Source organism: Falco biarmicus, chromosome 1, assembly GCF_023638135.1.
Source record: "Falco biarmicus isolate bFalBia1 chromosome 1, bFalBia1.pri, whole genome shotgun sequence".
Taxonomy (NCBI): Eukaryota; Metazoa; Chordata; class Aves; order Falconiformes; family Falconidae; genus Falco; species Falco biarmicus.
In genome coordinates, this window is record NC_079288.1 from 92,488,884 (window position 1) to 92,513,638 (window position 24,755).

Sequence of the window (24,755 nt, forward strand, 5' to 3'; positions counted from 1 at the left end):
CCTTGGTATGAAGTGAGTGCAGAGTCCAGATCCGCGGTTCTGTTTGTCCACAGGGAAAACAGCCGGAGAAGGACGAAGCAATACAACTGAACAAGAGATGAGTCTCTAAAGAAGTTTAAAGGTGTGACCTCCTGAGAGTGAAGGGGATGGGTAGTAGTAGAGAATTTACAGTAAGGCCCTCTCAGGACGAATAACCTCTCTTTGTGAAATGGGTGCCCACACTTCTAGAGATGTTTGTGATGTTTCCTCCACTGAAGCATGGGGCAGAGATTTATACAAACTGGATGAATTTTTGGGAACCTATCATGTTCACCCAGCTCCCCAAGGGTGAGAATGGGCAAAAAATCACTGGTTCCAACCGCAGAGTATAGTGGATAGGATCATGATATTGCAGAAGGAGGCTGAAGTTAGGCCTGGGAAGGGAAAATCCGTAATTTGTGCAGTTTTAGGAGCAAGTTTGGCAGCAGCCATGGAAGGTAGGAGGCAAAGATTGTGTCAAAATGATGCTGTGATAGATTCCTTGAGGATGGCGATTGAAACACTGAGAGAGCAGTTAGAGGAGACAAAACAGCTATTAGAGCAGGAGAGAAACCAGAATGCTTTGTTAAAAGACACATTAAGAGAAGAATTGTGGAAATAAAAGTGACTCATTTGGGGAGGTGGAGTCGAAGTTAACAGAGAAAGGGATTAGACAAGTATATCCCCAGGGGGATTTACATAGAGCAAAAAAGGCAGCAGAAAACCCTCCTCACATGTATCCCCTAGTTAAGACCGAGTATTTATATGAACAGACAACATTTGTCCCCAAATTGTCACCAAATTGTTACTAAAGAGGTTCCGTTTACAGCGACTGAGTTAGCAAGGACTCCAAAGGAATCCGAAACAGAATGTTTAGAAAGTGTCCTTGTCAGGAGGAGATAGGATTTTGTTGTCAGAGAAGGAAGCAGAAGGGTACTGGGGTCCAGGTGTGTTTTTAACTACTGGCAATCATCGAGCTCCAAGGTCATTAACACAGAGGGCAGCGGACTGGGCTGGGGGACTGAACCCTTTGGAGAGGGAAGACCCCCCCAGCCATCACGGTACGATGGATCAGCTGGTAGAAAGTGTACAAAAGGCAGCTTGTCTGCAGATGATGTATGACAGAAGGCTTGAATCTCGCCAGGGCTCTCCCATGGTGGTGCCTGTGGACCCAGCACGGATGACTCCTCTAATTCGAGGACTTCCTGATTCTTTAAAACCCATTGGGATCCAGCTTCAAGGGAAGATACAAAATACCCCATATCAGACAGAGTTACATGGTGGGAAGTTGCCCAAGAGCTAATTAACTTTGGGAGAAAATACGGTCCCATTGGTGGACCCTGGCAAAGACCCGAAACAAGAGCCATATGAACTGTGGGAAAAGCTGAGGGATGGTTAGCACAGCCTCAGGGAAGTCAGAATTCTAAATCGGTCCGATTTACTGATCCTGGGGGAGGGAGACCCCTAAGCGGACAGGAATGGTGGCAGTTGGGGCTCCAGAGAGGTATTCCCCGGGATCTAACGGATGGGCTTCCGACCCAGAAATTGGAGCAACTTGTGCAGACATGGTCAGGGCACAAAGTTAGTTTTGAGCCAACCCCTAGTGCCTCACCATCAATAGGCATCGGGGAAAAAGCTGATGAAGTAAAGAGGGCAACGGGAAACTAGATCCTCCGTCCCCCGAAAGTGGGGGTGGGAACGGAGGGTGGATGTTTATTAGGCAACTCACCTTAAATTTGAGAGGAGATTAAATGATTCCAGTGGCTGTAGGAACACAGATAAAAACAGTAACCTTTTTAATTGACACAGGAGCACAAGTCACTGCACTGATGCAGAGTGAGGCGGAGCAATGTGGAATTTTGACTTTGTCTAAAAACCTAATTGTCTTAAATGCTGTAGGGAAAACACAATCAGTACCTGTGGCCTTGGTAACATTATGGTTGCCTGGGGAGGAAGAACCAGTTAACACCAAGGTTGCAATAGACTCTTTTCCAACAAATCTTTTGGGCATAGAAATATTGAAGAGCAGACAGTGGTATTGATATGGAGAAATAGTGTGAAATGGGGACAATGGACATCGATTGTGATTGTATATGTCTGCCCAGGAATGTGGGTATGGTGACTAGTCATGGGTGCGGTGTCTGGTCACAGGCACACAGCTTTGAGGAGACAACTACAGTTTCGAGGAGACGCCTGCCCTTCTTCCTCTAACAAAGGGGCTATTTAAAAAAGAATAAGAAAAGGATGAGAGATATTCCAATGCTATCTAGAGGGAGGGAGTGCTAAGTCTCCTTGCTGGAGAAGATCGGATGGTCACAAGAACATGAATCACCTACAAACCTGCAAGACCACCACATTCCAGGCAAAGGACTGATAAGCTAATTAACATACGAAGCGAGAGTAAACCGGTTTAGGTAACGAATATGTATAGGCGTTAATTGAATATTCATTTGTTTTATTGTATAAATGTGAGATGGTTCGTCACTTTGGGCATGCACGCTTGTGGAGGAGCGATCCCCCGTGCATCTGCGCGCAATAAACATACCTACTTTATAACTTTCGAGTTATAGAGTCTAATTCCGTACGTCAGTATGATACCCAGGGGAATTCATGGTCCTTTGGCATTCCTCAGGTCAGAGAATTAGCTGAAACGTCCTGGGCAAGCAGGTGCGCCTGTTGCAAGCAGCACCGACCCTCCCCCTTTCCAGGATGACTAATGTGAAACCCTGTCCCTTGCCATTAGGGGACCGGGAGGGGATAGCTCCTGTCATTGAGGATCTTAAACAACAGGGCTTTTTAACATTCACTCACTCCCCATACAATTCCCCAGTTCGTAAATCAAATGGAAAGTGGAGATTATCGTCGATTTAATGCAAACAGTGGTCCCTTGACAGCAGCAGTGCCTAATTTAGCTGAGCTAATCTCACTCATTCAGGAACAGGCTCATCCGGTGATGGCCACAATTGATGTGAAAGACGTTTGTCATGGTTCCCCTGCAGGAGGAGGACCGTGATCGTTTTGCTTTCACATGGGAGGGATAACAGTATACCTTTACTCGACTCCCTCAGGGATATAAACGTTCTCCCACCCTAGCACACCATGCTTTGGCACAAGAATTAACCTAAATTCTCCCAGAACCGGGAGTTAGAGTTTCTCAATACATCGATGATGTTTTGATAGGAGGGCATCAAATTATTCCAGTACAGGTGACACAGGGAACGATTATACAGCACTTAGAGTCTCTGGGACTCCAGATACCAGAGGAAAAGATATAAACTGCTGCAAATGAAGTGAAATTTTTAGGGATATGGTGGAGAGGAGGTTCAGCCTGTATTTCTCAGGACACACCCTGAACCCTAGAGCAGGTAAGAATTCCAGAAAATAAAAAGGAGCTGCAGCATGCCTTAGGCTTATTGGCCTTTTGAAGAAAACACATCCCAGATTTTGCAATAATTGCACGGCCCTTCTATGACCTGCTGCAAAAAGGAGCAGCTTGGAATGGGCTCCAGCCCATGATGAAGCTTTTTTTTTTTTTTTTTTTTTTTTTTTTACAGCTTTTGGTGTTTGAAGCAAGCACCCACCAGGCTTTGGGTCCTATTCACCCCACTGGCCCTGTCCAGATTGAGTGGAGGTTTGCACACTCAGGATTGTCAATTCATTTTTGGCCAAAAGGACCAGAAGGTCCTACCCGCCCGATCGGATTTTACTCCAGGAGCTTTAAGGATGCTGAGAAACCATACTCTAATTGGGAAAAAGGATTGTTTGTAGTGAGTGTTGCTCTCAGAGAAGCAGAGCGAACCATATGCCAACAGCCTCTAATTTTAAGGGTACCTTTTAAGGTAATTAAACCTGTGTTAGCAGGAACTCCCACCACCACCACCACCTTCTCCCGCCACGACAGGGTGGCCCAAAGAGATACTGTGAGAAAATGGTATGCTAAGATCGAACATTATTGTAGTGCCTTTACTGTCACTGAAGGCACCCCTGAACAGTTAAATATCCAAGAGGAAGTAACAAAATCCCTGGAGGGGGATACCTCTCCCCCTTCTGTGGTAAAAATCGGAGGAGTTGCAGAATGTGTGGATTACAGATGCCTCTGCTAAGAGAGAGGGTAAACAATGGAGATACCGAGCTGCAGCTATTAATGTAGATGGTAACAGGGAAATCATTACCGAGGTTGAGGGCAGTGCCCAAGTGGGAGAGTTAGGGGCAGTGTGGAGTGTGTTTAATAGCTCAGAAGGGGCTAAGACTCCGGTGTACATTTCCACTGACTCGTTTGCAGTGTTCAAAGGATGCACGGAATGGCTCCCTTTTTGGGAACAGAATAACTGGGAAGTAAACCGAGTGCCAGTGTGGCAAAAGGAGAAGTGGCAAAAAATCTTAGATATTGCCAAACATGGGGATTTTGCGGTAGCGTGGGTACCGTCTCACCAGGAAAGGGGCACTGGCAGGTGAATGGAATAATAGGGCAGATGAACTGGCCAGAATTGTTCCTTTGCAGCAGGAAAATCAAACCGGGGAAAACTGGGACAGACTTTTGGAATGGTTACACGTTAAGCGTGGCCACTCAGGGTCTAATGATTTATACAAAGAGGCACATGCCAGAGGCTGGCCTGTCACTCGGGAATCTAGCAAAACCTGTATTTCAGCTTGTGAACAATGTAGACTTGGACTAGAGCGACACCCCATGGAAGATTCCCCCATTCATTTGAGAGATAAAAAGCCTCTCTGGGAAACTTGGCAGATAGATTACAAAGCCAGAAGGGAAGCAGTACGCATTAGCAGGCGTGGAAGTGATTTCTAGCCTAGTTCAAACTGAAGCGTTTCCACGAGCGACTGGGGAAAATACCGTGTGAGCCCTGAAAATTTAGCTTAGTTTCCTCCCAAAACCTGATTCCATTCAGTCAGACAATGGCAGACATTTTACTGCTGCCAAAGTGCAGGAGCGGGCGAGGGAAGAGGGAATCAAGTGGGTATTCCACACCTCATATTACCCCCAAGCTAACGGGATAGTAGAAGGAACTAATGGACTCTTAAAACGATTTCTGAAACCTCACAAGCCACATCGGGTGAAATGCCTTTGGGATGCAGTTCCCCGAGTTAATGATCGCTGGGGAATAAATGGATGTCCCCGACTGAATGCCTTTTGTCCTAAACCCCCGACTTTGACCCCAAAGTCTCAGACTCTCAGTACTCCCGGAGAGCAAGTTTTTTGTCCTGGACAGCCTGTGTGAGTAGAAATGCCAGCCATTGCAGCTGTTCCTCTCATGCTCGCTGAAACTCTTAATAAATATGCTTGGAAAGGCAAAGATGCTCATGGAAAAGAATAAAATCAACACCAGGTGGATTACTCCACCCTTCTAATAACAATTTACTTCTGGTTCCTTTGAAGGAACCGAGTCTGGTTTTCCTTTTCCAGGTGAGGACTCTGGAGCCTGCCTGAAAAAAAGAAACAGCCATATGAAGCCGCTGATTGTCTGTGTGGCTTCATCAGTATTCGCCTTATTAATATTTTTAGGATGTTCGGCATACCACTGCAGACATTGTTTTGGTCGACCATTGTCACCATGTTTAATATCCAGGGAAGCTCCTGTGCCTCCCTCACTCTCAGAGGGTGGCAAGATGGATTTACAGCTTTAGGCCAGCAGGTGGCTGATGCTTTTAATCTGACTAATTGTTGGATATGTGGGAGTCCTTTAGGATTTAAAGACTGGCCATGGACATCAAAACCACTATCCCCAAAATGGCTCGTGAGTAATTTGAGTGACATAACCGTTGGTAATAACTCATTCTATTGGAATGAAGAGATAAACCCATGGAAAATCCAAGTTCCAGAAAAAGGAGAATACTGTTTGAATCGGAACAGCAGCAATGGAGTTTTTGTGGGTCACTGTGTCTAATTGGACATTTAAATATGGAAATCATTGTATTATTCCAGACTGTTGACCTATTAATTGTTCAACTTATAACCACTCTCTTCATGCTTAGGGTGACATGTTATGGTGTTTGTATAACAACACCACCAATGAAAAACTTATCCCTCGCAGGCTAAGTTGGGCATGGGTCAATGAAACTGGACATAAAAAAACTATTTATTAACTTTTGGTCTAGTAGCAATCTATACTGGAGCTAAGGTATTGAGGGAATCTGACCCTTTGACTTGTGCCATCAGTGGCATAACTAACCAAACAGTAACCATTAAGTGTAACTATAGTAGTCCAGTAGAAGCATGGAAATGTGATCTTTGGATTAAAGGGAAAAAGGCAAATAATCAAATTAAGCACCCTTTGGACTTAAAAAACACCACTTATTTTGAAAATCCTTGTAATTCCAATTTGAAGGCACAAAGGGGATGGACCATTTATAAATGGAACTTGGGCCCTAAAAGGTCATTATTGGATTTGTGGTCATCGTGCTTATCGAAATTTACCAAATAATTGGAGTGGAACATGTTATGTGGGTTATATACGCCTCTTCTATTTCCTGCTACCAGGGGAAAATGGAGACAGTTTGGGAGTTATGATATATGATGACCTTAATCGATATCGGTGGTCCATTGACACTTCTATAACAGGTGGTAGCAATAAAACCTGGGCCAAGAGAAGTGGACCCCTCAACGTATCCCAAAACATTATGGACCTGCCACCTGGAACCCCAGTGAGTGGCTCAGCGGTGCTAAAGAACCTATCTATAATCCAAATTGCATTATTTGGTTGCAAGCTGTCCTGGAGATCATTACTAATGAGACAGCACATGCCCTTGACCTATTGGCAGATCAGGCTACACAAATGCTGAACAGCAATATTGCAGCATGGCATGGTTCTCAATTACCTGCTAGCCAAAGAAGGAGGTGTTTGTGGTAAACTAAATTATTCTAATTGCTGCTTAAAAATTGATGATGGCAGCAAAATTATTGAACAGATTACTGCAGGAATACAAAAGCTGGCCCATGTTCCTGTCCAGATGTGGAAAGGCTGGGATATTGACATGTTCTCCTGGTTCCCTGGTCGTCCATGGGTTAAGCGAATCCTATTTTATTTGTTACATGGTCTTGCCATGCTGATGTTTTTACCATGTATCATTCCATGTTTTATACATTTGATTCAACATGTTGTAGCTAAGATGCAATTTATAACTACAGTCTCACCTGACGGTGTTAAAGAAATTCGTCCTGTGCACCCAACTACACCATCAGTAATACAAATTGTATAGTGTTATTTTATTTTCTTTTACCTAAATTTGCGACAGAAGTTTCTAGACCCAGATGGTACATGCACATTAAGCTAAGGGGGCCTGGAAATCTATTTTCCCACTGCGTATCCTGACCCTGACTTTGGCAAAGCAGGGCAGCAGACCACACTTTCTGGCCTGTCCAGGTCTCACTGAATGGCAGCGCAGCCTCCTGGTGTGTCATCCACTCCTCCTAGTTTAGTGTCATCAGCAAACTTGCTGAGGGCACACTCTGTCCCTTCATCCAGGTCACCGATGGATAAGTTGAACAGGACGGGACCCAGTACTGACCCTGGGGAACACTGCTGGAGCTACAGGCCTCCAGCTGGACTCTGCGCTGTTGACCACAACCCTCTGAGCTCTGCCATTCAGCCAGTTCTCAATCCACCTCACTGTCCACCCATCTAACCCACGCTGCCTGAGCTTCCCTGTGAGGGTGTTGTGGGAGGCTGTGTCAAAAGCATTGCTGAAGTCAAGGTAGACAACATCCACTGCTACCCCGTCCTCTACCCAATCAGTCATTGCATCATAGAAAGCTATTAGGTTGGTCGGGCATGATTTCCCCTTGGTGAATACATGTTGACTACTCCTGATAACCTTCTTTTCTTCCACACTTAGAGACTGGCATCCAGGATGAGCTGTTCCATCACCTGTCCAGGGATGGAGGTGAGGCTGACCAGTCTGTACTTTCCTGGGTCTTCCTTCATACCCTTGTAACAGACTGGAGTGACATCGGCTTTCCTCCAGTCCTCAGGCACCTCTCCTGTTCTCCATGACCTTTCAAAGATGATGGAGAGTGGCTTCGTAGTAACATCTGCCAGCTCCCTCAGCACCCGGGGGTGCATCCCATCGGGGCCTGTAGATTTTTGGGTGTCAAGTTGGCTAAAATGATATATAATGTAATGCTCCTCAACCAAGGGAAAGTTTTTCTTTCTCCTCACTTTCTCTCTTGCCTTCAGGGTCTGGGAAACCCGAGGGGTGGCCTGGGCAGTGAAGACTGAAGCAAAGAAGGCGTTCAGTAACTCTGCTTTCTCTGTATCCTTCATCACCAGGGCACCCACCTTATTCAGCAGCAGGCCCACTTTTTCCCTAGTCATCCTTTTGCTACCTATGTCGGAAGAAGCCATTCTTGTCCTTGACATCCCTTGTCAGATTTAAATCCAAATGGACCTTAGCCTTCTTTGTCACCTCCCTGCATATTCTGATAATGTTCCTACATTCCTCCCTAGCGGCCTGTCCCTTCTCCCACATCCCACAAACTTCCTTCTTGTGTTTGAGCTTTTCTAGGATAAGTTTGAGAACTTCTATGTCACTTCTACGCTTCAGCCAGTAGAGGGCAGCAAAGCACACCGCCGCACCACAGCTTACCTTAAAAGTAGAGGATGGGAAGGGCAGAACCTGAGGAGCAAGTCTGTGTGCGTAATTCCACTGAAAAAACGTTGTCCACAATTCATTTATTCCTTGTGCCAGGAGCAGGCTTTTCCTAGGAATGGTGAGTGCCTTTCATCCTATTATCCCATTCATAGTTAAGAGTTTTTAAAACTGACCCTCTTGGTTTTTTGGCTCATCTCTATTTGCTCTTGTTATGGTTGGAGTCCTATGGCAAGTCCTTGGACCCCTCTTGACATTAAACAATGTTTATTTACAATGAGCATGAGCTTGACTGGCTCAGGGTGTTAATTTGAGAAGTTTTTATCTTCAGAAAGAAAGAAATCCCTTTACATGTGACTAATTATTCTTATATGGAAGACATAAGGATAATATTTATTGCTCCTCTTATCTCAGTTGTCTGGGCATAAAGTAGAATTAAATCGCAGTGGTAAATGGTAAAAGCCTAAAATGGTGTAGGTGGGAGTATGTGGCGGTACAACATGCAGAGGAATTTTCCTGATTAAAAATTGGACCATGTATCTTTCAGTGACTGTGTTGGATTTTCAGCATAAATTCAAGATGAGAATAGTACTGTTTTCTTAGGGAGGTGTTTGGTTTTTCTCTAAGTATTGGTTCTACACCTTCTCTGAGAAAGAAACTAATACTGCACTTTTTCTTTCTCAGGTTTGGCATCCCTCTGTGAAAATATGCCCAGCAGCAAGGCAAACGAGCCTGGGGATGTAGTTAGAGCCAAGAATGGAAAACCAATACAGGTATGTATGTGAAACCTGGATTTTGAATACTTGTAGTTAATTGGTTTAATCAATCAAGTTATAAGGCTGCAGTCAGAATACATGTTTGAAAAGACCCTTTAAAAAGATAAGCAGTGCAAATGCAGTTTAAATATATATATATAAGTATGTTATTAATTAGAAATTCCTATCATAAGATTCTTTCAAATATAAATATAGATTGAAGAGATTAGACATGTTTTATAAATTGCTAGGAAAAGCTGAAAAGTATGAGCATTTACTGAACATGCTAGACAGCCTTTGTTTTAGCACAAGTGGTGGTTACAATGCTTATAAACACAGATCCTCAGTCAGAATGAGTAGCTTACTAATTGCTTCCAGCAGACCCTTCAGGACACTTCCCCGCTATCTGGAGTAAGACATAAGAGTATTAGTTTCCCGCTGACGTAACCAAGGGCTTTACACTGCCAAGCTGCTCTGTACGATCAGGTCTGAGTCATAGGGGCTGTTGGTTCAAAGGAGCTTTCCAAATCAGTATCCAAAATACATATTTAATATTTAATCCAAACTGTTCCATATTCATATAATAGATTAAATGGTACTGAAAGTCACTGTGCTGTAGATGACTGATTTTGTGCAGAAGTAGATGGCATAATATTTCAGTCTGTCTGGATTTCTGTGGTTCTGCCACCTTTGACTTGCGGAGCCTTCTAGTTCCTTGAGGTTCTTCTCCCAAAACTGAGTTCAGTCACCCTCTGCTTTGAGGGAAAAGACTGGGCACACATCCCCCCACCAGGAAGAAATTAGCAAGACGGTGCTAGTAGCTCAGAGCACATCATGCAATTAATCTTGCAGAATTTATCCTGAGCTTTCCCTGAATGGGGAAAGCAGCAAAGAGGCTATTGATTTTTTTTTAATTATTTTTTTTTTTTAGGAAATAAGTTTCAAGGTCCAAAGAGAAAGCAGTACAACAAAGAACCGTTTCCAGGCTTGCGTCTGTGTTTCTTTGTGGCACAGAATCACAGAATGGGCAGAGTTGGAAGGGATTTCTGGGGATCATCTAGTCCAATCCCCCCCCTAAAGCAGGTTCTCCTAGAGCAGGTTGCACAGAATTCCATCCAGGCAGGTTTTGAATGTCTCCAGAGGAGGAGACCCCACAACCTCTCTGGGCTGCCAGTTCCAGTGCTCTGTCACCCTCAAAGAAGTTTCTCCTCACATTCAGATGGCACCATCTGCATTGCAGTTTGTGCCCGTTGCCCCTTGTCCTGTCACTGAGCCTGCTGAAAAGAGCCTGGCCCCATCCTCTTGACACTTGCCCTTAATATATTTGTAGACATTGGTAAGACAACTCTCTCCTTCTTTGCAGTTTCCATTTGCCAGATCACTGTGCTTGCTCAGTACCCACCCCTGAGATTCCCGGGGCTTTGCTGGGAATGGTAACCGGCCCTCTGGGCATGGTTACTCCATTGGGGTAACAATCTCCAATTGGGAGATTTGGAGCTCCACTGGGGCACATCTCCAGCCTCCAGGCTCTTCTGAGGAGTCAGCAGTGCAGAGGCCCAGCATACAGAGGAGGTTGCAGTGGTGAAAGATGACTTGACCTCAGTTACAAATTTTATTTTATAAATGTAACTGTATATCAGTATCTTTCTTTTTTTCTTTTTTTCCTTTTTTTTTTGTAGTTTGAGTAAATTTGATTACTTGAAGTTCCTAGGGCCTGTGGCAATGCATTTACAACCTGACAGCTATTTAAAATAGTAAGTAAGAAATTAGTCAGTGAAAGGGATATTTTGAGTAGTTAATCTGTTTTTACTGGTTTTGCACCTGAAGGTAGATAACACAGATGCAGAAGGAAGACTGCTGTTAGCTGATGCTCTCTGTTATGCCCACAATTTTAATGCAAGGGCTACTGTGAATGCTGCAACGTTAACAGGTAAGCAGTCTCCCCCCTAGCTCACTTTGCAAGTCAGTTCTTTGTTGCTGTCATTAATTGGGCTGTGGATTAGTTGCACTTTGTTTCGAAAGCCAACCTGAATAGTGGCTGAGATGATTTTACATGTTGCGGGACAACAGGTAGCACAGTTTATGCTCTAATAACTTGTACAGCTGCACTGTGTCTATAGGACAAGGGAGGGTATTGCATGCAGGGTACAGCAGTGTCAACGAAGTTGGGCCAGCCCAGCTGAGCTGGAACCTAAAAGAGCAGGAAAACCTACAGAGACTTCCTGCAGATGTTTCTGCAGATCTTCCCAGTGCTTCCATTTCTGAGCTAAGCCCTCCCAACTCCCAGGGCTAAGTGATGCAGAGATGCTGGCATGGTTGTGGAAGTATCCTACCAAGTCCATATGGCAATGGCCGTGCTGGAGCCAAAGTAGTTTCTTTGTGAATGGCTTCTGGACTGCCTGAGCTCTGACCTAGCCAGCACCAGTTCTTCCGTTATGTGAGCTAACTTAGGTCTCCCTGAAACTAGGTAATAGAGTCATTATCATCTTCCTAAGAGTTTGTTTGACTGAAGTATCTCTTTATTTTATGTGCAGTTTGCATACTTTCAGGCATAATAAAATGTGCTTCAATTGTTTCATCTCTACAGTTGTATATGAATGAGGTTATAATTTTAAATTTAAAACCAGCAGCCTTGTGTATGCATCTCATGAACCGCAGTAACAAGCTGTCATGGGTGAAGTCACTAGCTGAAATGAGAAGAAACATGGAAGAGTAGTTCCGACAGGAGTCCACTGTGTTGCTTAATGAATATGCTAAACAAAATAATTAGCTTTCTATATTTTCTCTAGTAGTGCTTTAAATTATGTTCCATCTGTTTTACCAGTTCAAACACTGATATGTTTTATACTGATCAAATGTTTCAATAAACAGAAGGGAAGCTGATTTTAAGATCATTTGCTTGTATAAAAGTATTCCCATATAAAGGGCATGACAGGAGGAGGAGTTTACTCCCGCTACAGATTATTCTGTGTTTGGGTTGCTTGGGCACCAAGTAAAAAAGGACAGCTCCTGTAGAAATCTCTTTGATGTTTCTTTTTCAGGTCAGCATTTTGACAGGAGACAGAGTTTGGAGAATGCCTCTCTTTGAACATTACGCAAAACAAGTAACAGACTGTCCTCTTGCAGATCTGAGTAACATTGGAAAGTATAGCAGGTAAGGTGTGCCAGTATCCTTCATGTGCCCCTTTCTTTCAGTGCATTTATTTAATGTTTGCACTGTTGGTGTTGCTTTAGAAACAATACAATTTTTCTGCTTCCCACAGAGCTGGAGGAGCATGCACAGCTGCTGCATTCCTGAAGGAATTTGTGAATGCCTCTCACTGGGCTCATTTAGATATAGCTGGTGTGATGTCGAATAAAGATGAGGTGCCCTATCTTCGAAAAGGCATGGCAGGGCAGCCTACAAGAACACTAGTAGAGTTTGCAGCTCGATTAAGTCAAGAAAGTCACAATACCAAATTAAACACTTACTCTAAAATCACCCACTCTGCCTTAAGAAAAAAAATTCTTAAAGTACTATCTGTAAATGAATGCCCCAAGCATATTTTCACTATGGCAATGAACTACCAAATGCATTTTATAAATCATTACCTCGGTAAGAATATTTCACCTTTGAGATTTGTCACCTCATATTATGCAATTTAAAATAAAAAATATTCTGTTTCAACTATTAAGATACTTAGTACCAAAACACGATGATGGAAAACATCTGAGCTTCTATTTTATATGTAAAGTAAGTATAATTATTGCAGACAATAAATCTTACTTGGGTGTGTGTGTTGATTGACAGAGTATTGACGGTAGATGGAGATCACAGCTGTGCCTTGGGTTTGCATGAATTGTAGGTGACGTGAAAGGTAACTCGGCAATGTTGTTTATAAAAATACCATTTTAAAATTTTTCCTTAGAAAAAGTAAGATGGCTGTTGGTATCAGGGTAGAAATGATGTGCCATCAGACTCTCTCAGCTGTTGCAATTAGTACGATTAGCATGGCTTCAGCACTATGTTACATAGTGCGTCTTCAACAAGGGCCAGCAAGAGTGTATCTGTAACTGTTTTACAAAAACTAATGAAGGGAATTCGGCGTTTGGTGGGTTTTTGAGGGGGAACCTGCCACTATCTCCCATCATTTGTCACCCTGCTGCTTTCCCCCCTTTCCTGGTGTGCGGCTGTCAGGCTCCAGGCAGGGACATGTGGCCCTGAATCAGTTCGAACGTCAAACAGATTTAACACGCCATGGGGTGATGTTTTCTGGAGAGGGTGGGGACCCAGGCCCGCGGGTGGGTGTGTTAAAGGCGGCTGTGTAACCGACGCTGCGGAGCCGGTGCTTTCCCAGGCTGGAGGGCTGGAAACCGGCGAGGCCCGGGCGGGAGAGGGTGGCTCTGCTCGCCCCGCCGCGCCTCCTTGCCGCTTCGGGCGGAGGCGCTGCCCGGCAGGCTGAGGGACCGGCCGGCGGCGGGCGGGGCGGGCGGCTGGCGCTGAGGCGGCGGGGGCGGGCCCGCCCTCGGTTCCCGCCCTCGGTTCCCGCCCTCGGTTCCCGCCCTCGGTTCCCGGCGCAGGCGCGGCCGCGGCTCGGCCGGCAGGGCACGCCATGGCGGGCGCGCTGAGCGGCATGTTCACTAACCAGCCTCCGGGGCCGCCGCCGCCGCCGGGGCCTCCCGGCGGGCCTGGCCCGCCTGGCCTCATCCCGCCTCCGACAGGGCCGCGCAACCCCAACAACACGCTCGTGGACGAGCTGGAGGCGTCGTTCGAGGTGCGCGGGCCGGGGCGGGGGAGGCCGCGGGTGGGCGCTGCCCTCACGGCGCCGGCCCCCGCGGCCCTCTGACCGCCGCGCTGCCCTCTCTCGCAGGCCTGCTTCGCCTCGCTGGTGAGCCAGGACTACGTGAACGGCACGGACCAGGAGGAGATCCGCACCGGTGAGGCCCCGGGGGGTGCCGGGCTCGCCCGACCGCTCGGCAGTGCTGCGGCTCGGCTTTCCCCGGAGCCCTGCATGCGCCACGCATTTTTTCTGCAGGCCTCGAGTGCTGCGGGGCTCGGCTGGGGTGGCAGATCGGGGGCTCTGCTTCCCGTAAAACTTGTGTTGCAGATGCATTTGGGCTTTGCCAGGGGTGTATGTGCCTTGTCATTTGAGGCCAAATGAGGTTTAGAAACTACTTCAGGGTCTTTGAATAATGACTCTGGCATAACTTGGTGTCGCTTGCACCTTGAATACTGTGCTCAGTTTTGGGTCGCTCACTAGAAGAAAGACATGGAGGTGCTGGAGCGTGTCCAGAGGAGGGCAGCGAAGCTGGTGAAGGGTCTGGAGCACAAGTCTGATGAGGAGCGGGTGAGGGAATGGGGGTTTAGCCTGGAGAGGAGGAGGCACAGGGGAGACTTCATTGCTCTCTGCAGCTTCCTGAAAGGTAGGGTTTGGTCTCTTTTCCCAAGTAACAAGTGGTAGAACAAGGGGAAGTGGCCTCAAGTCACGCCAGGGGAGGTTTAGATTGGATATTAGGAAAAATTTCTTCACTGAAAGGGCAGTCAAGCACTGGAACAGGCTGCCCAGGGAAGTGCTTGAGTCACCATCCTGGGAGATACTTGAAAGCCATGTAGATGTGACACTTAACAGACATGGTTTAGTGGTAGGTTTAGCAGTGTTGGGTGTATGGTTGGACTAGACTATCCTAAGGGTCTTTTCCAACTTAAATGATTTTATCATTCCGTGATTCCCAGGTGGAACACTGTTCACAGTAGTGGGAGGCTCCCATGGAAGGAAAACCACCCAGGAATGATCAGGGTCTTGTGGAAAGGCCTGAGTGCCAGCAGGCTCCTGGGGTTGTGTGGGATTACGTTAACGTGCAGTGAAATAAATGGTTCAAAAAGTAGGAAGCTAATGTGATACATTAGGAAGCTATATGAACCAATAATAAATGGTGGGAATGGAAAGCCTAGATGGTTTAGTAGTGAAGTTTTAAGACTTGTATGACAGGCACCTCTGTGGGAGGTGTAACTCACACTGAACGGGAAGTTAAAAAATAGCCATTGACTACTGTTCAGAAGTGTACTTTTCTCTGAAAATTTTTTGAAGTTGATTCTTAAGTGCTATTTTGAAAACAGCTATCTGGATATTGGGTCATATTCATATACTGGAATGGGACAGTTTTTGTTATCAAAACAGTAGTGCATAATAGGCGAACACAGAATATTCTCCTAAATATGCCCATATTTTAGAATCTTACACTGAGTTTGTTGCTTGGGTGTGCAGTGAAATGTTTTCTCTGTTCAACCAAGTTCCACAAATTTATTTTACCACTCTTTTTCATAGTAAAAAATGTAATAAAACTTGGGGAAAAGAGTTGTTGTCTTGCATCTTTAAAAGAAGTTCTGAAAGTTTGCCAAGCAACATTTTATTGCACATCCTTGTTTTACAAAGACATCATTTTAGTAAATCTGAAGATTTTCTTTCAGACCAGTATCAGCCTGACAGCTTGTTCTTTGGAATCTATTTTTTCTGTTTTGTTATTTTATGTTTAGGTGTTGATCAGTGCATCCAGAAGTTTCTGGATGTTGCAAGACAAACAGAGTGCTTTTTTCTACAAAAAAGACTGCAGCTGTCAGTCCAGAAACCAGAGCAAGTAATTAAAGAGGTACGTTTAAATTAATTTACCTCGGTTGTTCTAGATCAGATAAGCTGTACCAGTGCAGCTGATCACCTTATTCATGCTAATTTTGGGTTTCTCAACATGATGCTGATCTTAAGTTGGTAGAACTTGACTGTTAACATAGCTCTCACCATGAACCTGGAGAAGCTGGTTGCCTGCTGCTCTGTGGAGTATTGGAACACAGACGGTAGTTTCATTGGAAGAAACAAACTAGTTAGTCAAATTTTACTGGAAGTAACGATTTCTGAAATATGTGACATAGGGGAATGGAACTGGTGTACTCGCAGTGCTTTTCCTCTGTTTCATTAGATAATTTTCCAGTATTAGAATCCTTATAAGATCAGTTTGAAAACTCAAGCTAAAAAAAATTATATGCTCTTCATGTGAGATGGTTGTTCTTATGAATATTGTCTGTTTACTAATACAGATTTTTTGATCCGTAGGATGTTTCAGAATTAAGAAATGAATTGCAGAGAAAAGAAGCATTAATTCAGAAGCATTTGAGTAAATTGCGACAATGGCAACAGGTCCTGGAAGATATCAGTGTACAGCACAAAAAGCCTGCAGAAATGCCTCAGGGTCCATTAGCTTACCTAGAACAAGCATCTGCTAATATTCCTGCTCCAATGAAGCAAACATGATCTTTGGTTTTACATAGCTGAGTATTTTCAACAATGCAAAGCAGTGATGTTCTTTTTACTTTGTATGCTTTTTGTATAATGTAATTTGTACTACAAATATAAATAGTTAAGATAGTTAAGCAAAATAAATTACCCTTTTTTCGGGTTTTTTTTGCTTTCCCCAGACACATGGATTGGTTTTATTCTTCAGTGGAAAATATACAGAGTTGCTATTCAGGATGCTTTCTGGTAGAAGTGTGTTTTCCAGAATGCATCCTGTTCCTTCCAGAAAGGGTGGCCCTAGCTTTCCCCAAACTATATCTTTGCTGGTATGATGAAAATACTTGCAAAGATTACTGTTTGATTTTGCTGGAAGATTTAAATGTTTTCTGATCCAGTAATTATCAATAAGTACCACTGTAGAAACACTTTTAGATTTGTCTGTATCTAGGTCAGATCAAGAGTGTATGTTTTTTTGAAGGGAATTGTCCATCTCTACTGGGGTTTTGCTCACTTTATGAAGGGGTCTTGGGATATAAGAATTTGATTCTTGTAGGATGAAATGAAACTGCAAAATGCACCCTTGGGGGTTAGGTACTGCAGGCCCAATGTTAGTGGTGTTCTGTCAGGCTAGTGTAGAGATTGTCCAACATACCTACCCCCAAAATAAAGACCGCTTAGTGTACATGTTGGGTCATCAGCACTGTCCAGTCTAGAGAATTAGCTTGTAGTGGGGTACGCTATTTAGTAATTTAAATGTAGAAAAAAAAAAAAAGATTTTGGAGGTAGAAATAGCAAAGGAGTCCTGTCTCTGTATTACTAGGCAATGAGCTTAATTCATCCATATAGCCAGGAAAGCTACTTTCTAGGGACATCTTTTAGGGGATGGAGTTAACTAATCAGAATACTGTAACCCTGGAGATCAGAATTAGTAATTGTGTACTGAACTTTCTAGCGTGGTTCAAAGTTTTTGGGGCAAGAGTGGATAAAAACTCTTTAACAAAAAACTTAGCCCTATACGTTTCTGATCCTCTCATGGATACTCGTGTTACTCACTGTATACCATTTTATCCCCTTCTTGATTACATGTATAAAAAGAATCTTTTTGGCAAATCTGATGTCAGAATCTTCCAAAGCAAGCAATTCATCTAGGAAAAATACACTAGATGGCTGGGATGAAAGTATTGGTCTGTAGAAGCAGTCTGCCCCTTCTGTCATCTTTTTACCACCTGTGAGTGGTGTTTTATAGTTAAGTTCTTGCATTTGTTGGCACAGTTCTTGCTGTTTAAGAGGAGGTTAGGCTGGAGATGTGCCTCTTCACACACGCAGAATTTGTTACATAGCTGGGCTCTGCTGGTTGAAATTAAATGGGGATTCAAATTGTCCAGCAGCTGAAGATGAACTATCCTATCTTAAACTCTATAGACTGCTGGTGGCCCAATTCCCTGAGGGCTAACTTCTCATGGGTGTCTTTCCTCCCAGTAATGAGTTAGCTAGCATGATCTGATAAACGTAGTCATATGCCCACTTTGCATAGGCATAGGAACAATATTGAGATAAAACATACAAGTACACAGTTACCTGGAACTCGAGTGCATCAGTCTTGACTCCACACTTCACCGTAACTTAGCACTATTTTGCAAAACAGAAATGGATGATTTACAAGCAAGTTTTAATGTTCATACTTACATATTATCCTAATTTATCAGGTTGAAATATGTATTGAAGTGCAACAGGAATATTACATTGCAGCACTGACTATACAGAACAGTTTATTAAGCAAACCAGAAAGTCTTTCTAAACGAGCCTGCTATAAACATGCTATTCTTGTAGGTATTCTGCATGCTGTACAGCTTAAAAGAAGTTTAGCAAAAACCTATTAAAAACTTAAAAAATTACATTATTGTATGCAGAAATTATTCTAAGCAGCTGATGAAGCAAACTTACAGAAATCACCTACAGAAGTAAGATCTTTTTTCAGCTGAAGCCAGACTGACAGGACATATCGGAGATAAAATTGCATATGTAACATAATTGTGGAGTGGTACAGTCTCTAGATTTAAAAGTGTCTTCACATAACAGTATCCAGAATTTTGCTTTTTACTTCATTTTTTACCGTTTGTTAAAAAAATTGCATTTTTCTTAAATCCATGCCTATAACTCCATATTTATTAAATTAGGAGAGTGCAGTCATTCCTAATTATTTACTGTGAAATTACATATTATTTTTTTTTCCCCTGAATCATATATTGGATTATCATTCCCTAAAAGAAAACAGGAACGGCTTTTCTAGTAATTCTGAGAAGCATGGAAATAGTATAATTTAAAATGAAAAATATTTAGTAAACCATTCCTGATGCTGAGGGTCTTGGTTTTGGTCATCTTTGGTTTGCGGTGGTTCATTGCCATGTGTCCTGTGCAAACAAATAAGCATTAGCATCACTTACAATCTTACCAATATTTAATACTTTTTTGTCCTGTGAAAACATATGATCTTATGAATGGATCTGTGCTCACTTGAACTGGATGAGGCCAAAAGGTGCCAGCTACAATTTCTAGTGCGCTGTGTGCTAGCCTGGTAACTGGGCTAACAGCACTAGTAGTAACACAAAGGGAAGCTTGAAGGAGAGCTAAACAGCTAGGTAGAAATGTTTGAACATAATTCTTGACATCTAAAAAATAAAAAAAGATGCTTCAAGAATATGAAGTCTTGAAAATCAGAGAATGGCAGCTGCAATTCACTCTTAAAAATATGAAATACAATTTATTTGTTAAAAATGCTGGGTAAAACTGGAACTGAAAGACTGATGGGAATATTGACTGGCAATCTTATTACACTTGATTTTTCAGCATTCAGGATGCTTTTTTAACATGTATATTGGTTTTGGTTAGCTTTTAGTAGCAAATATAACTTCACTTATTAATTTAGAAAAGTAAGGAGCAGCCAACCTACCCTCAGTCTCCCTGTATGTTTCCCTTTAAGATACAAATCTGATTTGCTTTGGCAGTCATCTGGCATGACACAATGCTTTTAAGATGTAGTAATTGCCAAACTGGATCCACGCCTGTGTCCTGGGTTATTGTCTTTGGCAGCAGTCAGCACCACCTGCCTTCAAGGAAAGAACTCGCTAGCACACAGTTCACAGGATAACACATCTCCACTGGGAGACAGGTGAGAAGGCTGGCTTTTGTTCTGAAGTACAGTGGTAGGATCATCTTTTTAGTATTTATCATTATAACTGTATAATGTTAACTACATACATTTTTAACTATTCCTTGAAGCAAGAGTTCAGTGATGTTTGTAAACCACTAAATGTTTAAATAACAACTCATAAGTTTGAAGAAAAATTCAAGGTTTCCAGAGAAAAAACATCAATTTAAGAAGCTGTTAGTAAAGTATCTGCAGATCAATTTTTGTCTCTTAACCGTTTGCCAAATGATTAGCCTAGATGCATTCAGATATCTCCTAAATAAAAGTATGCCATCTACATCTACCAAGTGCAAAGCAAGGGGACACAACTAAGAAGGAAAACACATTGCCCAAAGTTTTAAACGGCCATGTTCACTGTTAATTACATTCTTGGTGAAATACTTGCAACTCCTTCCTTTTTTTTGTACCAGAAAGGGTTGCAAGCATAAGCTCTGCTAGGCAGTGATCACAGCCTACTTCTGCAGTAAAGTCTGGGACCTATCTGCAGAGAATTGAACACATGGAGCTCACTGCACAACAGGAACGTTATGTCATTGTTTACTTCCAAATGTCTAACATGTTTGAATTGCCTACAAGATTCTGAACACCAATTCATTTATCTCACAAGTCACTGCAAAATGGACAAATACCTTGTGGCAGCACTGCTGTCTGAGGACTGTGCTGATGGAGAGCCCACCCTGAGGCAGCCAGGACTCCGGTCTAAGCTTGTAGATTTTGTTATTTGAGGAGCACTTCCTTTTGATCTCAAGTCACAGCTCAGAAAGCTCTTTGCGTAGGAAGCTAAGTTCGGAACACTGACAACACGACTGGGCACCTGAACCGTTTTCTTCTGCTGCTTTTTATTGTAACAGAGAACTTCATTACACACAAGTATTTTTTTTTTTTACGCTTTATACCATAAAACCTCAACAATACCTCATTCCCAGATACCTTGTGAGGAGCACCCAAAAAATGAAAAATTCTTTTTCTATAGGCATTTAAAATAAATTCTCAGGGTATGCTGTGAAGATCCATGGATTAAGTAGTCCAATTAAAACAACTGTATTTGATTTTGATGTTTTGGATACATCAAAGCCAACAGTTTTGCAGAACTCAGGTGCTTGCCACCAACTTGTCCTCCCTTCTTTCCCTGACTATTTATAGACAATTATCATACAGAGGGGCTGGAAAGACAAAAGGGCAAATCCTGAGCAGCCCAAACACGATTCATAATTTTCCTCGATGCATCCAATGTCCCAGATAGCAACTCCCAAATCTGCAAGCAGCTCCTAAATCTGCAAGCAATGGCTTTGCTTATGCCAGTGGAAGACCGATGTCTTTGGGGTTCTAGTGGTTTATATTTGGTTGAACGCCTGTGTCTGTGTGCGCTTATACTTCCACAGAATTTATGTTATAATCAGCACCTGACTGTAGTTGACTTACTAGAAAAAATTCTACTGAATAACTACCATAAAAAATTAATAGGACCTTTATTGTCCTGACCATCTGAATGATTCAAATAGCAATAAAACATCATTTGTGATTTAAATTGCATTGCACATCTTACCTTCACGGAAGGAGTCAAGCATCCTGTATTAGGGTTGAAAGAAAATGATCGAGTCCTGTAAGTTTGAGTGCTGGCTAAAAGTGAATACTGACATTTTCTTCCTTCCTGAGGGGAAAGAAAGTTATGTGCATGGAAACATGTATCTGTCAAAGTATTCCAGAACAGAAAGAAAGAATCAGTGTGAAGCAATGTGTGAAACACTGAACAGAGCCTTCCAACAGATTTCAAAATGTATATGTACATATAAAAGGAAATCTTACTGCCAGCTGCTTGATAATCTCTTCTCTCCCGCTTAATTTATCTTGCAGGCAGCCTATAAGGTGTGTATCTTGTGATCTGGACTCCCGCTTTCTTGATTTTTCTTCTAATTCTTTAAGTCTGTACCAAAAAAATCCAGACCAGAAAACATTCCTCAGACCAGTCAGGTTCAGGAGATACCTGGGCTGTACTCTGCCCTAAATTCCAAACCTAAAATACAGGGACATAGTCAGGCCTTTCTGATATAACAGCATTTTTAAAAAATTGGCATCTGTACATGGATTAGACGTAAGTATATAATGTGGATTTCCAAAATAAATCGCCACCAGGGTTCCACCCACTACACCTGTCCAGTGTAAAATACAACTACTGGTGTAAAATACTAACAAGCTTGCACACCACACTGCTAGTCTAGTTTCCTAAAGAAAAAAATGTTTGTCACAGTATCTATGCATGTCTGTATTCACCTATTTGTTCTCTTTTGTGACCCAGTAACTTCAGAATCCACAGGCTAATTCCAACCATATTTGACAGAGGCCTCAGAAATACTCAATTCCTCTAACTTTCACAAAAAGAGAGGCTTAGATACACATGCTAAATCTAATCTTGTAGTGTGAGTTCAGCTCTTTAAATGCCTTAGTCAGGGGAAAAGACTCAAATGAGAACTTACACTGTCTTACAGATGGTGTGGCAACATTTGATTGACCCATGAGAAAACAAATTATTTCATCAGCCAGGTTAATTAATTTTGCTGCATGAGAAACTGAGTACTATGAAGTTCACCTGCTATACTGAGAAATGTATTACAGAATACAAACCACCATTTTTGTGGGGGTTTTTTGGTTAAGGGTAAACGTTTTTGAGAGGACCCCTCCCCTCAATCTTACACTCTTAATTTAGTGTATCTTAGAGTTTAGATAAAGATAAATCTTAACATCTGAATGGTTTCAGACCTGCTTACATGCAAGAAGGTCTCTCTTCTGGACCTATGCATGCAGTTGGGATAAGAGAAAAGGACTTCAAGGGATATATATTATTACAAGGATTATTTCTGAGGGGCCTCTCCTGTACAATCTGCAGCACCACAGAACTACTTAACCCCACAGTTATTTTGAAATCTCTGGGATTTTAACATGAGGCTTTGATGCCATATTTCATCATGCCATGGCATCAGAAACATTTAATAGTGCCTATCAGAATCCTAAAAATATTTTTTTTAAAAAAAATTGAAGGTAAGAAACATTGTAACAATGGCTTTAACTACATTTGTCTTCAACAGACAATGTATTTTGAAAGATACTGCTATTTGATTAACCCCATCAACTGAAAACTAAAAAGTGCCTAACATTTTTTCAAGCCTAGCCATAACATTCCTTCCTGATACCAACCCCAAAATCAAGAGACATATATTGAGGAACTGTTGTTAGCTTGTTGCCTTTTGTTTGCTGTTTTGTTAAACCTTGGAGAAACTTTTTCCTTAACTCAATGAAGAGCCTTTGTTCTGTTGTTTACTGATTTAAACAAGTATGTCAAACTCAGCAGGTAAACAATTATAATTTTCACAAAACATTCAGTTGACCTTTTTTTCCCCCTTCTTCTTAATGTATTTCTAAGCCCCTTTCCCTTTTTTTGTGAAATCCTTCAGAAAAGGCCAGAAGGCCCATGAAATGCTTCTGCCCTTGAAGTTAGAGCACAACCATGGGAGTCATTGATTTGACACTTGGCAGAAAATAAGAAGCAGAATAAGAGTAAAAATGGCACAGAATCCCTGAAATGGATCTCCAGGGGTAGAATTATAAACTCTTCTTTAGAGCAGACATTTTTGGACTTGTCCTCTCTTCCCATAAAAAGAATTTTGTCTGCTGTCACCCTAATCCTTGCAAAGGGATTCCACTCATGGTGGAATTCACACAATCCAAGAGAATGGAAATGGAAATTACTTCAAGCACATTATTCCTTTCACTTGCTTGGCAACAGTAGGAATAGTAATTTCAAAAAATTGGTTATAAAATGCATATACATGCAAGTAACAACCCACTACCAGCTTTCAAATCAGAAACAATTATATAGCATAAGACAAGGTCACTGTTGCTAAAGTAACAGTAAAAAAGCTGTTATTTATATGCACTCACCAATTTAACTATTCCTCTACACAAATTATTGGTTGTGCAAAAGCAAAACAGGAGCTGCAAGTTAATGTTCCAGACCTTCCATGGGTTAATTTCAGAGCAGCCTGTATCAGGTGCCTAGGACAATTTGACCTCTTTGGTTCTACCTCCTGTTATTTGAAGGATTGCTCCTTACATAATTTCCATTAATGCTTCCTTCTCAAATGCTTACTGTAGTAGAGCTACACCATTTATCCCCTGTAAAGATTATCCTCCAGCCCAGCAGCTTTATCATTTGAGGCTTTTTAGACCTCATCACTGACATGTGAATAATTCTCTTCATGAACAGAGGCCCTAAATTCCTTCAAGGCAGTTGGACGGCACTGATGAAACTCTGGTTTGCAATTTTTTTCTATTGATCTTGTTTCAAAACCTTGAAATGAAAGTCACTTTCAAGTAAGTCTCCAAAGAGTGCAAAGGAAAAAAAACAAGTTTCTTTCTCATTCTTTAATCTCTGCTGACTAGTAGATAGCAACAATTACTCTGGCCACTCTGACAGCCTGCCAAAAGACACTATCCCCTGAGTGCTTTTCTTTAGACTATATAGGACATAAGATTCCTTTAAGGGTATACTCCTCAGAAATCCTTTTATATATACAGCTTGAGTAGTTAGGGGCATACATTCTACATCTACACATTGCAGAAATGAATTGAAAGATACCCACACGCCAGATCCCTCAATCTCTTTGCAAAGCCAATGTGTTAAGTACGATCATCCAGCAATTTCAAAGGATTCAACAGCACTGGACAGTGAACCCCAGCCTTGTCTCCCACGTAAAAAACGTTAAGTCCTGCACTTTTTTGTGTAAGCACATGGGAAGACTGTTATTTCTGCAATGCAACATGTGTTCCAAGCCTGTGGCTACACTACAAGGATGTGGCCCACCTGCTACAAGACAGCCAAGACGACAGTCAGCTGTGCCCTGACAGCACATT

At 42.5% G+C, this 24,755-nt stretch overlaps 3 protein-coding genes, 1 long non-coding RNA gene and 1 pseudogene across 10 annotated transcripts in view; 4 read left to right on the top strand and 1 right to left on the bottom strand.

Annotated features, from left to right (window-relative positions):
- The first annotated feature begins 382 nt into the window (after positions 1–382).
- Positions 383–4,121, top strand: LOC130144046 (uncharacterized; annotated as a pseudogene).
- Positions 4,122–8,637: 4,516 nt separating this feature from the next.
- Positions 8,638–12,390, top strand: LOC130153511 (uncharacterized). The gene is made up of 3 exons (XR_008823420.1): positions 8,638–8,740; positions 9,304–9,392; positions 11,202–12,390. It is a non-coding gene; the product is annotated as an uncharacterized LOC130153511 (long non-coding RNA).
- A 22-nt stretch (positions 12,391–12,412) lies between these two features.
- On the top strand, positions 12,413–13,166 carry LOC130153509 (cytosol aminopeptidase-like). Its single transcript, XM_056348403.1, has 2 exons — positions 12,413–12,528; positions 12,638–13,166. Exons 1-2 carry the CDS (start codon positions 12,449–12,451, stop codon positions 13,017–13,019), a joined length of 462 nt encoding a protein of 153 aa, XP_056204378.1. The 5' UTR covers positions 12,413–12,448; the 3' UTR covers positions 13,020–13,166.
- Positions 13,167–13,934: 768 nt separating this feature from the next.
- Positions 13,935–16,821, top strand: MED28 (mediator complex subunit 28). The gene is made up of 4 exons (XM_056348390.1): positions 13,935–14,128; positions 14,225–14,291; positions 15,889–16,001; positions 16,460–16,821. Exons 1-4 carry the CDS (start codon positions 13,967–13,969, stop codon positions 16,655–16,657), a joined length of 540 nt encoding a protein of 179 aa, XP_056204365.1. The 5' UTR covers positions 13,935–13,966; the 3' UTR covers positions 16,658–16,821.
- Positions 16,822–18,644: 1,823 nt separating this feature from the next.
- The window catches only part of FAM184B (family with sequence similarity 184 member B), a 51,938-nt gene continuing 45,827 nt past the window's right edge, over positions 18,645–24,755 (bottom strand). For 4 of the 7 annotated variants that reach the window (XM_056348371.1, XM_056348380.1, XM_056348361.1 and 1 more), the window contains 4 exons: positions 21,654–21,771; positions 21,394–21,498; positions 20,477–20,682; positions 18,645–19,050 (listed from right to left, as the gene is read on the bottom strand). In XM_056348371.1, the coding sequence (XP_056204346.1) occupies positions 18,960–19,050; positions 20,477–20,682; positions 21,394–21,498; positions 21,654–21,771 (520 nt within the window). In that variant the 3' untranslated portion in view covers positions 18,645–18,959. Of the gene's footprint in view, positions 19,747–20,476; positions 20,683–21,393; positions 21,499–21,653; positions 21,772–24,755 lie in introns of all 7 variants that reach the window. The other 3 variants (XR_008823408.1, XM_056348350.1, XM_056348341.1) reach the window with 3 other exon arrangements.

Bases quoted from the DNA above. Each gene is read 5' to 3' on its own strand.
- LOC130153509 (XM_056348403.1), top strand. From the start codon at position 12,449: ATGCCTCTCTTTGAACATTACGCAAAACAAGTAACAGACTGTCCTCTT. The intron at 12,529-12,637 runs GTAAGGTGTGCC...TGCTTCCCACAG, and splicing joins AACATTGGAAAGTATAGCAG to AGCTGGAGGAGCATGCACAG.
- MED28 (XM_056348390.1), top strand. From the start codon at position 13,967: ATGGCGGGCGCGCTGAGCGGCATGTTCACTAACCAGCCTCCGGGGCCG. The intron at 14,292-15,888 runs GTGAGGCCCCGG...TTTTATGTTTAG, and splicing joins CCAGGAGGAGATCCGCACCG to GTGTTGATCAGTGCATCCAG. The intron at 16,002-16,459 runs GTACGTTTAAAT...TTTGATCCGTAG, and splicing joins CAGAGCAAGTAATTAAAGAG to GATGTTTCAGAATTAAGAAA.